The sequence below is a fragment of the Helicoverpa armigera genome, chromosome 24 (genome assembly GCF_030705265.1).
Source record: "Helicoverpa armigera isolate CAAS_96S chromosome 24, ASM3070526v1, whole genome shotgun sequence".
Classification (NCBI taxonomy): Eukaryota; Metazoa; Arthropoda; class Insecta; order Lepidoptera; family Noctuidae; genus Helicoverpa; species Helicoverpa armigera.
This window is the reverse complement of record NC_087143.1, coordinates 3,030,185-3,045,645: the sequence shown is the minus strand read 5'-3', so window position 1 is coordinate 3,045,645 and position 15,461 is coordinate 3,030,185. Positions and strand designations below refer to the sequence as shown.

Genomic DNA, 15,461 nt, shown 5'->3' with positions numbered 1-15,461 from the left:
CAGCCCACGGCACGTGCCGCCATAATCCCGTTATATGACGCGGTGTTAATTAGATTCCTCAAATATCGTCCAATCGGAAAATTAGAGCCCTTCGCCCTTGTGAAAGCCCTTTTAGTATGTCGAATAGACTTAAGATTGGGGAGCTGGAATTAGATATGCCTCGGGTTATGTGACGTCCGCCAGTATTTATTTTTAGCTTTTTCGATATATTGAGTTTATTTACACATAGGAACATCGTAAGCAGAGGTGTGTAGTACGCTGTGCGACACCCACACTTTGCTTTATGTTGTCGCATGTTGTAGTGGGCGAGACTATTGCAAGTAATCGGCCATTGATCTAAACTCAAGGCTGTTATGGCTGACACGGAGGATTTCATAATACACTGCCAGATGGCTTGCATTGTAGTTCTTCGATCAGCAGTCTGCTACTGAAATCCAGCAAATTCCAATTCTGGCAGTATAGAAGTAGCAATTAAACAAATGAAAATTATTTCTTTTCAAGACACTGCAAGTCAATTGATTTGATAAGTCAACCGAAGTCCATTGAAAGTTATGTCTACACTTCAGGAATGTGCCACACGTGCTTCTAATCTCTTATCATCTTCACTGCCCTACTGACCGCCGATCTCTTCACTATCTTCAATTTTCCTAACATAAAGAAAGCGATAATAGTTATCTGTTTATTCGCCTTAACGCTCAACTGAACGCTTCGACTTCGAAATTCAATATCTGGGAATCTCGTTATCTGATATCCAGTTTACTTTCCCACAAGAAAACTAAAATGTGCCTCTACGGTATTTTGTATATTTCTTACTCATTCTTTCTGAGTGAAGGAGCATTCGACTGATATTGCGGATGATTTTGTGATTTTTATTTAGTGTTTCTTTTATGCTCTTTTCTAGTGCATAGTATTCATGATTTACAAACATCATGTTTAGAGAGTTGCAAAATGTCATATTCCCCCTACACAGTACACATATCTCTATAACATCTATAATATAAATCCCATGAAACAGTTTTAAAATCTCCAGAGGTATTTAACACTTCATAGCATCTTATTCCATTGATGAACACTCTAGAATCACGTCAAGGGATCAAAAGCTTAACGGTAGCCTTTTGTCTTCACTTTCAACCCTTGAGACTTTGCCTTTCAATAAAGTCTCAGGAGACTTTTTGAGAGCTTAAATCTTGATGTATCAGATATAGCTATTAACAAAGTGGAATTGATCAAATTAAAAAGAAGCAAAAATACATGATGGTTTTGCAATGTTTGGATAATTTTGCAAATATTTGTCCCAATATTGGATCCAAAGTGTGGAGCTGGGGCAGCTATGTGTTCAAGAGTACATTAACTTTGTTAAGGTACGCTTCTGAAGTTGCAAAAGTACTCGTAGCGTCTTAATTTAATGAAAACAGTTTCTGCTGAAGACAAAGACGTGTACCTGTACACAAAGTGATGTGGAAACATGTATTACAGTACATAGAATACACTTCACAAGTTAGGTTTTGCCTCTTATGAAAATAATTATTTTGGTTGACGTATTCTAGAAATTACATTAGTATTGCTCATTTTAGCTACTCCTATTTTGCCTCTACTTAGAATACCCGACATAACATCAACATCCTCAAGTCCAAATAACAAGATAAATCACAAAGAACTCGTAACATTTATTAGGGAGACGGAAAACTATGTCTGTGAAAGTTTAGATGGTCGTATTGACATTGCTAAGAGGCAGCAAAAGTCCAGGCCTCGGATTTGGCCCCGTGCCCATTGTACTGGCCTGTTAGGCTGGATTCCGAATACGAATGGCCACATCTTTTAATAATACGACTCTTACATAAACATTTCCGTCCTCAGGCGATGTCTATGTGGGAAGTTTGCTCTTAACGATGATGATGAAAGGAGGTAGTCTCCTACTAAGTATTCTGTTTTTGTGTGTTGATGGAACACTGAATATTCACAAGGAAAAATGGTGTAGAAATATAATTTTGGGGGGGTTTTGATGATTTTTGTAATTCCGCAGTTTATGGCTCTGGATATCGCAGTTCGTTTGCGAAATTGGAATTATAATGACTGCTTGAACATTGTGATAAAAGTAAGAAGCAAGCGTAATGAACCATTGTTATCGTGTCACTGAATTACAATTAAGCATTAGCCTAACATTGTTGTCACACGCCACATGAAACTGGGTAAAGAGGCTCTATTATCGCTCGTGAAGTATTTTTGTAACGATTATATATTAATTTGTTTAATTCGGAAAGATGATACGTAACCAAAAGATCTCCAATTAGTTAAAGCAAAGGTTTAACCACATTGCAGTTTAAAGGCAGAGTTAGCTATTGGTGTTATTGTTGTTGAACCAAAGATTGCACAATTTTAGTTTCCATATCACGAATTTGGACCTAACAAAAGCTTAGAGATATCCTTCACCTTAAAAATGCACGACTTACGATTACATCCTCCTACGAGTAGATATTTTGTTTTGGTGCTTGTCGAACTAAAATAATAAATCAATTGATACTCGTAGAATAAAAGCAATATGTAAACGGTTTTACCCATAACAAACAAGGTTATAATTTCAAGAGAATTAGAGGAGCACATTTTAGAGAATGAATAACAAATCTACAAGTCTTGTCGTAAAATTAAGTACTTCATAATTAGGTACTTCATATTATCTTGGAAACCTCTTAAGACACCCACGCAGTACGACACTGCTATTCACAAACCCCAGCAATTCACTATCAAAATACATTCAGCCATTTGTATTACGGGTGCACAACAAAAGCATGACAAGTAAAACAGACAGTTACAATTTGGGATCGCCATTCTCGTAGTTTCCGTTTGTCCAAACCTTTTGTTTGGGTGTCACTGCGTGGGGGCTCAACTTACGCTGGTGGAAGCTTAACGCTCAACAGGGTTGTATTCAAAGCCTTGACCTCGAGGAAAGTGGGTCAGGCCGGTCGGCCCCGTCTCCGGATGATTATGCATTTTGTATGGCGCTAAATGGGAAAATATGGGATGTGTTTTCCTTTGTTTTACTTTTTCGCTCGAGAGTAAAAGGGATCTGTGTTAACGAGGTTGTATAATGTTTTGTACGTGTTTTTCACAATGAATTTGCAATGTAAGCGTTTATGGTCTTTAGATTTGGGTTTAACAATTCTGTTTGTTAGGTTCTGGATTTCGTTAGAGTTATTGACTGCTTTAAGACTAAACACGTTTATGTAGGAAAACCTTGCAGTTTTGTAGAGTTTTATGTACTAACATAAAGTTTTAACCACCACCGACCAAAATGTTGAACTATTAAAACGCAATGGCCTGTAAACTCCAAATTCGTGCTACATTAACGTTCCGAAGTACGCAGTTACATTTGTAATCCTAAATAGCGAACTTTTAATCAAAGTATAGTTTCCGATGAACTCCCAAGTAGTTCATGTATTGGAAAACCCTCTTCGTGTCTCATTCCGATAGGGACGTCCGTCTGCAACCAATATCCGTTTCCGTTGTCTGCATCTGATAACTTCCAGCGCGATGGATTTATACTTGTTTAGCTATGAGACTTACGAAGTTTCTATTGTGTTCGTAGTTGATACATTTGTCACAGAAGTTGGAGGGATGTGTGGTCTTGTGTGTCGTGATAAATTACTTTTGCTGAGAAATAGACGGAGAGGTATAATTGGTTATAGACAACGCAGTACTTTACTAGCTACTTTATCCAAAATTGTGTCCTAGATCTCATGAATGCAAAAGATTGTGTGATGCATCAGGGATTTTGTGAAGACAAAATTCTTTTAAGTTACAACAATGTTTGATGAAAACGAAATATGTCCAAGATTCCATCGTTTCAGAAAGCTTTCATTTCAGAGAATACTTTCAAGAGCTTTTTCACGTAGCCGTCATTTTATGAACTACGTTGAAGTAGCGAGGGCGATACGAAATTGCACAGACGTTTACTTGGTATTTGATCTAGGAGCTCCTCATCTTCACAAGACACTGAACTTCAGAGATCCTTAGATATTTGATTTTACGCAAGACTGTGTCTAAAATGTCGACAGCACTCAACCAGTCTCAGTAGCTTATAAAATAAGGACCCTGTTTAAACATGTAGGTTCACGTATAAAATATTCCGAGCATGTTCGCGCATGTAGGTAAAAGATACGCTATTCTAAATATCTGTTCGCTCGTAACTTTGCATGCAAACACCGGGTCGATTTGTAACAAATACACCGGTATCAAAGCACATTGCTCGAATACCGTTCCGGAACAGAGCAAGCAAAGTTTGTGGAGCTTTTGCTGCCTCTAGGGAAGTTATGCTTGATAAACATTTCTGTTCAGTTTCGAAACGGCTTTTAATGGACTAGATACGAAATGTAAAAGGCCTTTTTGTAATGAAATAAGGTCAACTTTTGTACTGTGAATAGATAAGAATTGTTATTTTATGTGGTTATTTTTAGGGCTCGTGAATTCTTGGCAGTGATTTGAAAATTCGCAGTGGTGGTCTGCTTATTTTTACTTGACTTTACTGAATGCATAGAAGTCAATAATTCTACAAATATAAAGTATTTGAAAATGAAACAGAGGTGTAGTCCAATATTTCAATCTCAAAGGTTGAAACGCCCACGCTAGAACACGTGCCAATTCTCAACAATATTACGTAGAAATGTCAGGAGTGTTTCTCTGCACATGTTCTTGTATCCTGTTGGCTGTCGTTGCCTTTTAAACGGATTGACACGACGGGAAGGGGCCTTATTCTGGAATTGGCACATCGGTAAATAACGTTATGGGCAATGATTTATAGGTAGATGATTTTATAGAAGCTCATTTCATATGCGCAAAAGATGAAGAATAAAGAAGTTTTAGTTAAGTAGAAGTTTATGTAGAACATTGAAGATACTTTAATTTGCAAATTATACAAGTTTTGATAAACATTTCGGGATCCCTTAAATTCCCCAGATGTTCCCAGATGATATTCCTGCAAAATGCTAACGAAAGCTAATCGTTTAGTGATTGAGTTGCCGACGGGCGTCTAACGTGTTAGCAGTAACCGCAATCAGATCTGTTAATGTAAACAACGACATTACACTCATTATGCTGATGATCAGGTGTTTCTGAGGCTTAGCAGGTGCGGTAAACATTTTGAGTGTTTTCGCTGCTAATCTTTCTTTGAATCGAAGCGTTTTGTACAGTTCTAGTGGATATTTAGATTGTTGTTTTATTGGTGTGCGTCACCGCACTGATGTTGTTTTTCTTGATTCGATTGTCTAGGATTTTAAAACAAGAGGATTATTTAGCGATTCGTTTAAGAATTATTTTACACGGTGTTTTGTATAGAGGTTTTGTGTTGCCTTTTCGGATTTTTTACATGGCATATAATAATGATATTCATTTATTTCAGACCATGATAGATCCATAAAAATGTACTATAATATACCTACCTATTTTTTATCGATGGCAAAAATTATCAAATGACCCCTCCGGCTGTGAGTTAGCAGCGGTGTGGGAGTGACTGACTAAAAATCCATCATGTTCCTTCGTAGGCCTTATATTACCAGGGCTGCGGTAACTCTTTCGAACAATTCTGCAGCACATAATATACCTACTCAGTTTTCAATTAAATCAGTGTACTTTACGTAAACCGCCACTATAATTTTTAAAAGTACTTTGTTGTAAGATTCCTGATGCATTCTTATTGCACCCTATCTTCATTTACTCTTCTAACAGCTCATTTATTTCATTACAGACGAGGGCGGCGGCAGTTCGGACTCTCGCTCCGACAGCAGCGAGGACGAGGTCACAGAGCACGTGACGAGATCCACGCCACCACCAGACATGGCCGCCGCCAGGGCACAGGTATACCTGACGTCAATGAACTAAGTATTGTAACGCTGAGAAGCTTTGTTGGAACACGCTAATCTGAGGAACTACTGGCAACTGGATTTGGAAAATTCTTTTGGTGTAGACAGCCCACTTGTCACGGAAGACTATTTCCAACTGTGCTGGGGTCGGCTTCCAGTCTTGCTGAATGCAGCTGCGTACCAGTGTTTTATATGGAGTGACAGCCTATCTGACATATTCAATCTAGTTAGCTAAGCAAACCGATACTCCTTAGTATGGCTTACTAGATGCAGTTGAGTACCAGCGTTCTAGGTACATAGAGCGACTGCCTATCTAACCTCCTCAACTCAGTTACCCTGTCAAACTGAGGTTGAGAAACCCTTGGTTGAGACTGGTTGTCAGACTTTCTGGCTTCTAGCTACGGACGACGTATGACTGCCAGGGTAATGGACACAATTTAAGCCAGGCCGTGCAGTGCCGGTACGAGTCCGGCACTACCCCATATATCAATATCCTCATCCTTTCTCCACAGGTGCCAACGATAAGCGTGACCCCGCACAGCCCGGGGTTGCTGGAAGACAGCTTGCAGCAGCTGCGACGATTGCACGCCGCTGTGCAGCGCATGAGAACTGCGCCATTACCTTTATTGGTAACTATCGAGCTCTGTTTTTCAGTTTAGTTCCTCTAACTGTCGAAAGTCTTAATGATGATAGCCAGAAAAATCTCAACTCTTAGACTTTGTTAAAATCAAATTATCGGCCTATGGTTGGCCCGGTGGTTGGCTGATAGTTGATTTTGAAAGTACCTACATAATCGTGAATCCAATAAAAAAATGAGTCGGCCCTAAAAATTACCGGTTCAGTTCGCTGTAATCTGCGCACCAGTGATCTTCATACGGATTTATGAGCCCGATCATACTGTCGGCCAACTAAAATTTGCCGTTTGCATGACAGCGAAATTGTTCATATACATCTGTCTGGAAGAAGCAATATTTTGAAGAACAGTTTGTTCCTTATTATTCCTCTTGAGGATATTCAAAACCAGTTCAATTTAGTTTGTCAAATACATACTTAAACCTTTTTTCTTATTGTATAAAGGCAACTGGCACGAGTCGTCTCAGCACATCATGTCCGTCTCTCTGCAAGGATGGAGTAGTGGAAGCCGACTGCTCTTCACCGACACATCTCGACTTCTACCCACAGAGCCGGAAGGGCAGCGGTGAGTGAACCATTACAGAGTAGTGTGTCTGTGGAGTTTCCTCGACTACATGAGACCAATTCCTATGTATTGGCTCCGGGCTCCTAGATTTGTGACAGGATAATCCCTGGAATTTCCCTATGTGCACTGGGGCCGTAAATAGTTCGAGCAATCCCGCAACGCCGACAGCCGTCTCATTTCCTAGGCAAAATGATAACATTATCATCAATATCAATGCATGATAGAAGCAATAAGCGTTTACTCAATGAGTTTTCCTTGAGATTTTTTCCTTCATCTTTAATCAGTGTTCAAGTTTTACCTACAACTTAGAAAAGTTCTATTATAGTTACCGGCACGAATCTTGAGCTCTGACCTACATCTGCGCAGAAATCATTTATTAGCAAAGAACCAATTCCGAGTGACGGCTATGACGCGATGCACTGCCAATCATCGCTTTAGCCCGCCCCCGCGCCTCACTTCATACCACATAAGGGACCCAATAAATTACTTCTGCGCAGGTGAAGGTCAGAGCTCAAGATTCATGCCGATAACTATATTACTTGCTTGACCTGGAATCGATCCCGCTCAGTCATACTTAAGGGGTTGGTTCTTTAACCACTAGGCCACCACGTCAACCAACCTAAGCGTGTCTTCCATCAATGTACCCCGTGTTTCATACAAATAAAGATTCTTATTTGTTAATAACCATGGTTTTCTTACACCCAGGGGAGTCCAGACAATGGGGTCTTTGGGAGCGACGCGACGAGGGCCGGCGCAGCAGTTGGGCGGCGCTGGAGCCCGGGCCACGGACACACGACACGCACAGACAGCGCAAGTATGTCCATTATTGTTTTCATATGACTTCAAATATGCATGTGGTTCTTGCGAATATTGGAACGGGAATTATCTTGAATGCCGCTAATTAGAAAACTATCGAAAATCCATTGTGTCTCGCGTAGATATATTATATACGGGGTTAACGGACAACAATATTCATAATCATAGACCATCATATACTATATTCCAAAGGGTAGACCGAACCCATATATATCTCAAGAACCGTGATGGCAATAGGCATTTGAATTTTTCACAAATATTTTTACTAATACTATACAATTTTTCAAATCATATCCGACATTTCAAGCACACATTCGTGTACCTATACTGAAATTTACACACAGCACATCAGGCTACTATAATTTCGTTTTTATCTCTGTAGTATAAGGTTGAATATTGATGTAAACACTATAGGTACACAAATGTACAGTAGTACCCATCAGCTAACTACTATACGTTGCAGTGCGCTGAACGGTCACAGCGCGTCGCTGTCCTCCATGGAGTCGGAAGGCGAGGTGCCGCGGCCTGTCAGACATTCCACACACTCGCTCAATGATAATGATCTCGCTGTGAGTATTGATTTATATTTCCTACAATTTTAAGAGTATCTGATATTCAGGTTCACCACCTGCCTAGCCTTTTCCCAACTATGGTGAGGTCGGCTTCCAGTCTAAGCAAATGCAGCTGAGTACCAGTGTTTTATATAGAGCGACTGCCTCTGAACTGCTCGAACCAGTTATTCGGTCAACCCGATACTCATAGGTAAGACTGGTTGTCAGACTTTCTGGCTTCTAACTATTCTCAACGATTGGCAAAGATGTTCGTTCAAGTGAGAAATATTACCCACAATTTTTAGGTCCTTCTGAAACACGGAAGAACTCGTTATGACAAGATGGTCACCCACGGATGGATCCACAGACCGACCACGCCACGCGATGCTTAACCTTATGATCGATTGATTTGTGTGGCTTCGACTTAGCCATGAGCTCTAAAACAAACTTAAAATCAGTTTGCAAAATTAATTTTAACTCACAAATCTAATCTCCCACCACAGAAAGACTTCGAGAAAGTAACAGCGGCGCTCCGAGCGGGTGGCGTGGTCCCCGGCTCGGGGGTCGTTGCTCCAGTCGAGGGAGCCAGGCTGGCGGCGCGTCTACCGCTTCAGAAGTCTGTGTCCACGCCGAGCATTGTGGCTGCCGTGCAACCGCATCTCGCGCAGCCGCCGCCTAATGTGTATGTAGAGTTTGTATTGAATAGAATGGGCAAAGGTTGGATATTTTGTTTGTGATAGGGAGAAGGGGGAAGGGGGGAGCGGGGTAGAAGTAATTTGGACTGGTATAGGTTAGTCATAGACAAAAATATAAGACACAAAGGAAGATAAAACACGGGTATTTACAAAAATTTCGACCAGACTCAAATATACTCTTACAATACTTCATATACTTACTTTTTTTAATGAGAATTTCTTGTTTACTATGTTATATTAATGAGTAATTTTACATGACATTCTAGATACCTTCTCACAGTATATTTCATTAATTGAGTATGAATACACAAAACATTTAAGGGTTGTAATACACTGCCTATGTGAATGTTGTAGTTAGAATCCTTCAAAAACCCCTATAAATATCAATATAGTTAAAAGCGAGATAGGTACATTATGTTGTTCCAGTAAGTATGTAGGAATTTTACTTTTCCCTAAGGACCTTTGGATTTTAGTACTAAAATATTCGTAAGTCTATCCATTTTCACAATTCAATCTAAAAGTATCGGATTTTTTTACATCCCGTTGTTTCCCAACTCTTAATTATGATATGAAAAATTACAATATTGTGCATGTTTAGTTTTTTTATTGTTGTGATATTTTTTTCGTTGTTTTATGAATGAATAACCAACTCCATTAGTAAATCTAATATTTACCAACTTATAAAACCAAAACACAGAAAACTGACATTGTATGTTACTACTACGTACCCATTATAAGTGATAATACGATTTCATTAAACTCATACTTACTGTAAGCTAATCCAAGGATTAGCTCACTCCGGCGCGTCTTAAGTACATAGGCCCAAGTTCATCGACAGTATGAATGTCAGTTTTCTTAAAACAATTGATAACTATGAATTTTCACGTTCAATTTTAAAAGTAAAGATTAAATAGTGGTTGCCACAAGGACTGGCCACAAATAGCGACCGATAGGGAAAGATGGAAGGCTATGGGGGAGGCCTTTGCCCAGCAGTGGAACAACATAGCTCATCCTCTGAGCCTTTTTCCCAACTATGTTGGGGTCGGCTTCCAGTCTAACCGGATTCAGCTGAGTACCAGTGCTTTACAAGAAGCGACTGCCTATCTGACCTACTCAAACCAGTTACCCGGGCATCCCAATACCCCTTGGTTAGACTGGTGTCAGACTTACTGGCTTCTGATTACCCATAACGACTGCCAAGGATGTTCAATGACAGCCGTGGAACAACATAGCTAAATGAAGTAAAAAAAAGTTGTTTTAAAAAAAAATTATGTTGTCAGTGGCCTAAGAAGATTTTATTTATTTATTTATTTATTTATACAGCATGGAAGACTTACAGCAAGATAAAACACATTGTAATTTTGAATGGTAATCGGATAGCCAATAACAAGTCTTCACGTTTAACACTAGACTATAAAAATAACCATGAACTACAATTTGAAAAAAATAAGAATAAGAATACTAAATTACTAAGGAACAGTACTACTTAGTAATATAATAAAAGCGCATAAAAACTACGTGATTACTCCACATCGTTGTTTCTGAAAAACTCAAGACTAAGACGCCGCCTGGCCGTGACTATACTAGTATTAAACAAATCAATATCATGCTGTTTACTTAACTTATTTAAGTTTCTGCTTGCACGCACAATACAAGAATTTTTCCTATAGTTTGTTGATGCAAATGGCACAGAAATAGGTGGATTATATCGGGTTCTGGATGGGATATTAAAACTAAATTTCGATAAAAGTTCAGGGCAATTAATGTCATTTTTGAAAATTTTTAATAGAAGTATGCAGTCAGAGATCTCACGACGAATTGACAGAGGTAGCAAATGATACTTTTTACAAAGATCAAGGTAATTTTCGGAATTATATGGAACTTTCTGATGGAAACATAAATATTTTAAGAACCTTTTTTGGATATTTTCAATTCTATCAATATATTTTTGGTAACAAGGATTCCAAATTTCTGACGCATACTCTAACTGGCTTCGAACAAAAGTACAATATAATATTTTTAAGGTTTTTGCATTTTTAAAAGATTTAGAGACCCTCATTATAAATCCCAGAGATTTAGTCGCTTTAGAGACAATAGTATCCACATGTGTTTCAAACAAGAGTTTACAGTCATGGTGTACACCTAGATCACGAATGGAGCTCACTCTGGGCAAAGGCTGACCACCCAAAGAGTAACTCGTTTTGATTACTGAACGTTTACGTGAGTATGTCACCACCGAACATTTGGCAGGATTAAGGTCTAACCTACTTCTCCGACAATATTCCTCCAGTCTCCTCAGATCAGCCTGAAGTTTAAGCATATCCTCGATTGATGAAATAGCTGTGTAAATTTTCATGTCATCAGCAAAACACAAAAGTTTCGATGACATCAGACATGAATCGATATCGTTAACATATGCAACAAATAACAACGGACCAAGCAAGGAGCCTTGAGGACATCCGCTAGGGATAGGAACCCAAATCGAAATATAGTTATTTAGTACCACAGCTTGTGACCTATTATCCAAGTACGAGGAGAACCATCTAAGTAGGTCACCGTGAACACCCATATTATTTAATTTCGATAGCAAAATTCTGTGATCAATTCTGTCAAAGGCCTTACTATAGTCTGTATAGACTACATCCACTTGGCCACCCTTGTCCATTACCTCCGTAATGTAGTCGTTCAGTAACACAAGGTTTGTGACAGTGGATTTACCTTTTAAGAAACCATGTTGTAATGGACTCATTGAGTTACTAAGAGCAGCATACACTTGAGTGTAGACAACCCGTTCTAAAACTTTGGCTAAAAGACATAATTTGGATATTGGCCTATAATTGGTAATTGTTGTTTTGGCTCCTTTTTTATGAATAGGCGTTATAAAAGCCGACTTCCACAGTTTAGGAACTACGCAAGAAGATAATGATTTTTTAAACAGAAGAGATACAGGATAAGCAAGAGAAGAAGCACATCGTGTTAATAAATTAGGTGATATATTATCCGGGCCTGCTGCTTTAGACGTATCTAGTTGAACAAGTAAATTTTCTACTTTATCTGTGTTCACCATTACGTTAGAAATTTCAGACGATACAGATCCAATAGGAAGAACAAAAGAATCAATGTTAGGATTGTCGTTACTGGGATTTAGAAAATTTGACAGAAAATATTTGGAAAAGGCCTCACATATTGACTCACCAGACCAGACAGTATTTGATTTTCGTAAGTCAAAGTACTAGGAACCGCATTAGAATTATGACGCTTTTTAACAAAAGTCCAAAAATATTTCGGATTTAATTTAATGGAATCTTCTGTTATTTTTAAATACGAGGCATAACACTCCGATTCCAGTAATTTCACCCTTCCACGCAAAAGTTTGAATGTTAATTCATCTGATTTATTGTTATAAAGTTTAAACTTTTTTAAATATTTATATTTTTCTCGAATACATTTAATAAGCGATGAACTGTACCAAACTGGATACGACTTGTTTCGAGATGTCTTTTGCGGGATATACTTAGTTTGCAGGTCAGATAATAAATTATTGAAAAAATCAACAGACTCGTCTATTGTTCGATTTGAGAAATCACGTTCCCAATCCGTTAACCGAATACTATCGTTGATTGCGTCATAATCACCTTTATCATAAAGGTAACGAGTCCGCGGAGCGCACTCCAACAAGGTGACCTCCAAAAAATCTGCATTGACGAGCAGCGCCGATGGTAGGCATCGATGGGCACTAGTGGGTTCGAACATTCAGAGACAGAAACTAAGTTATTAGAGAGTACTAAATCTAGGATTTTTCCGTGCCCATTAAGAACTCCGTTATATTGTTGCAAGTTTAATGCACATAATTCATCAGTGAGCGAATATTCATCATGAGAATTTATGTTAGATGGAACCAGGAACATACTGCCGGATGGTAGCCAGTTTATTCCGCTCATATTAAAGTCTCCCAAAACGAGGAATGTGTCAGTGTTATTATTATTCATGACAGAACGATTTAGATTTAGTAGAAAATTGGATAGTTGCGATGAAAAAGACATACCAAGATTTTGTTTGCACATATAAATAACACAAAGGTGCATGTTAATATACGAACGCGTGTTTACGTTTTTTAGTCGTACAGTCAACCACAGATCCTCCGCTGTAGATTCGAAAAGTGGTTGATGAATAGCTGATAGATCTCTTCGAGTAGCAATTAAAACTCCGCCACCGCGGGTTTGTCCGGTAGAAACATAGTCACGATCACGTCTCCATACTATATAGCGATTATCAAACAGCTCAGAGGTCGATATTCCATCCAGTAACCACGTCTCTGTGAGAACAATAACATCAAATGAATTACATGCCATTTGCCTATAGAAAGTATCAGTTTTGGTCCGCAATCCACGAACATTCTGATAGTAAACATTAAACTTATTTTTGAAGTTATTAGCCATTAGGAATATTATCAAGAATTGAGTATAAATTAGTATAATAGAATAGCATTAAGTAATTGAATAACATATTTACTATAAAAGGGTAGGGTACAAAAGATAACGAGGTAAAAAATTTTATTTGATTATAATTGGTAAATGTTATATTTACTATGGAGTTGGTTGCATGTGTGATGTTTTTAATTTGTTGTCGCACTGTTGCTTCGCTCAGGTTGATATATCAGCACTCCCCGAACAGTACACAGACATTTCTCATTGTTTTGTTATTATTACATTTTATTTTGCACTTTATTTTGTGTGGGTATCGTGATTTTGTGACGAAAACTTATGGAGGGTGTAGGTTAGTGGCAAATATCCAAAAAACGTTTTTTCAAATACAATCTTCAACGAGCTTGCTCAATTTCTAAAATCTTCCAAGCTCCAAAAATATCTTTCTTGCAGCTTTATTAACAACCAATTATCAACCGGGAACTCCTTCAATCTAGAAAATGTCCAAATACCTTTTTTTTTGTGGTAAACCATCAAAAGACCCCTTCCACTGTGGGTGAAGCGTGAGGGAGTGTCAGACTCTTACTGACTAAAACTCACTATGTTCCTTCTTAAGCCCTTTATATACAATGGCCGCGATAACTCTTTCGAACAATACCTCAGCCTCGTCAGGCATTTCAAAATACCTCACCCTCCAAAAACAAAAAAATCACGCTATTCCACAAATGCCACGTATAATTAGCGGCGGTAATGCGGCCAGTGACTCGGAGAGCGACGATGCGTCGGCCGCTACCGTCGGCGCCGCGCAGCCGACGAGGCTCAGTACTGCGCAAGACCATCTTGGATTGCACCGCCTTACTTTTTTGGAACAGTAAGTATTGGGGAGTAGGGTTGTTTCTTAGGGGATGGGAGACTATGATTAGTAGGGTAGGAAGGATAGGAAACTTGTTTTGCATGACAGTGGATTAAAGAGTCATTATCATCCTCATGCAGGTCGCCTCCAACAGGTATCTGTGGAGATCTAAGGGGGAGGCCTATGTTCAGCAGTGGACGTCCTATGGCTGAGACGATGATGATGATGATGATCATCCTCATGCCCATCTCCCAATCGTAATTGTGCGCAAAATGATTTCAGTGAATGGGATACTATTTGGGGATGGGAGTAATTTGAAAATAGAATAATACAGAGACCAGTCATATACGTGTAAAGCCATGTGAAAATGGAAGTAGGTGTATGGGCATTGAAGTATTAAAAGAATGAGGTATAAAGTAATGGATGGTAGATTTGTTTCTCAGAAGTTAGGAGTAGTTCGGATAATGAAACTTCTTAAAACAGAGATTGATTGCGATGACCGAGGGCTGTGGTTTTTGAAATACATAGGTTGCATATGAAACTTCAGATTTTAGGGACTATTTATGTTTTCCGTCTCCTACTAGGGAAAAAATGGGGTCTTACAATCAAAGTTTTTATACCTGAATATGCCATTCGGATTAGTGATCGCAGTATTTTAGGTAGCGTATAAGTCTTCCAAACAGGTTTCCTAGTTTCAGAGGTTCTCAACATTATTCGAAGTAAGTATAGAAAAAAAGGAAGAAAAAAAAGTTCCAGCACATACATTTTTTTAAAATTAATAAAATCTAGCATGCTAATGGCACAGGCTTCGCTTGATGTGATCGTTTGATTTTTTCACGTTTTTATTTATATACAAAAAGGAATTTATTATTATTGTTATTTTTCGCTTCTTTATGCATGTCACAGATATTACACGAATACATTTTACACGACAATTGAACGAAGATTTTATATATTTTTTTATTAGTATGATTAAATGATGATTGTTTTAAACAGAGCGGCTTTTGATCATCACGCTGAGAAGAGACGAAAACGGGGCAGCTTATTCTTCAGGAAGAAGAAGGTAATATGT

The 15,461-nt window shown here is 38.6% G+C and overlaps 1 protein-coding gene across 1 annotated transcript in view; it reads left to right on the top strand.

The window, feature by feature from the left end:
- The window catches only part of LOC110382296 (A-kinase anchor protein 13), a 54,842-nt gene that overhangs the window by 7,298 nt on the left and 32,083 nt on the right, over positions 1–15,461 (top strand). The window contains exons 3-10 of the mRNA XM_064040991.1: positions 5,738–5,847; positions 6,365–6,481; positions 6,930–7,050; positions 7,756–7,864; positions 8,330–8,435; positions 8,921–9,099; positions 14,279–14,407; positions 15,386–15,452. Coding sequence (XP_063897061.1) covers positions 5,738–5,847; positions 6,365–6,481; positions 6,930–7,050; positions 7,756–7,864; positions 8,330–8,435; positions 8,921–9,099; positions 14,279–14,407; positions 15,386–15,452 — 938 coding nt within the window. The remainder of the gene's footprint in view (positions 1–5,737; positions 5,848–6,364; positions 6,482–6,929; positions 7,051–7,755; positions 7,865–8,329; positions 8,436–8,920; positions 9,100–14,278; positions 14,408–15,385; positions 15,453–15,461) is intronic.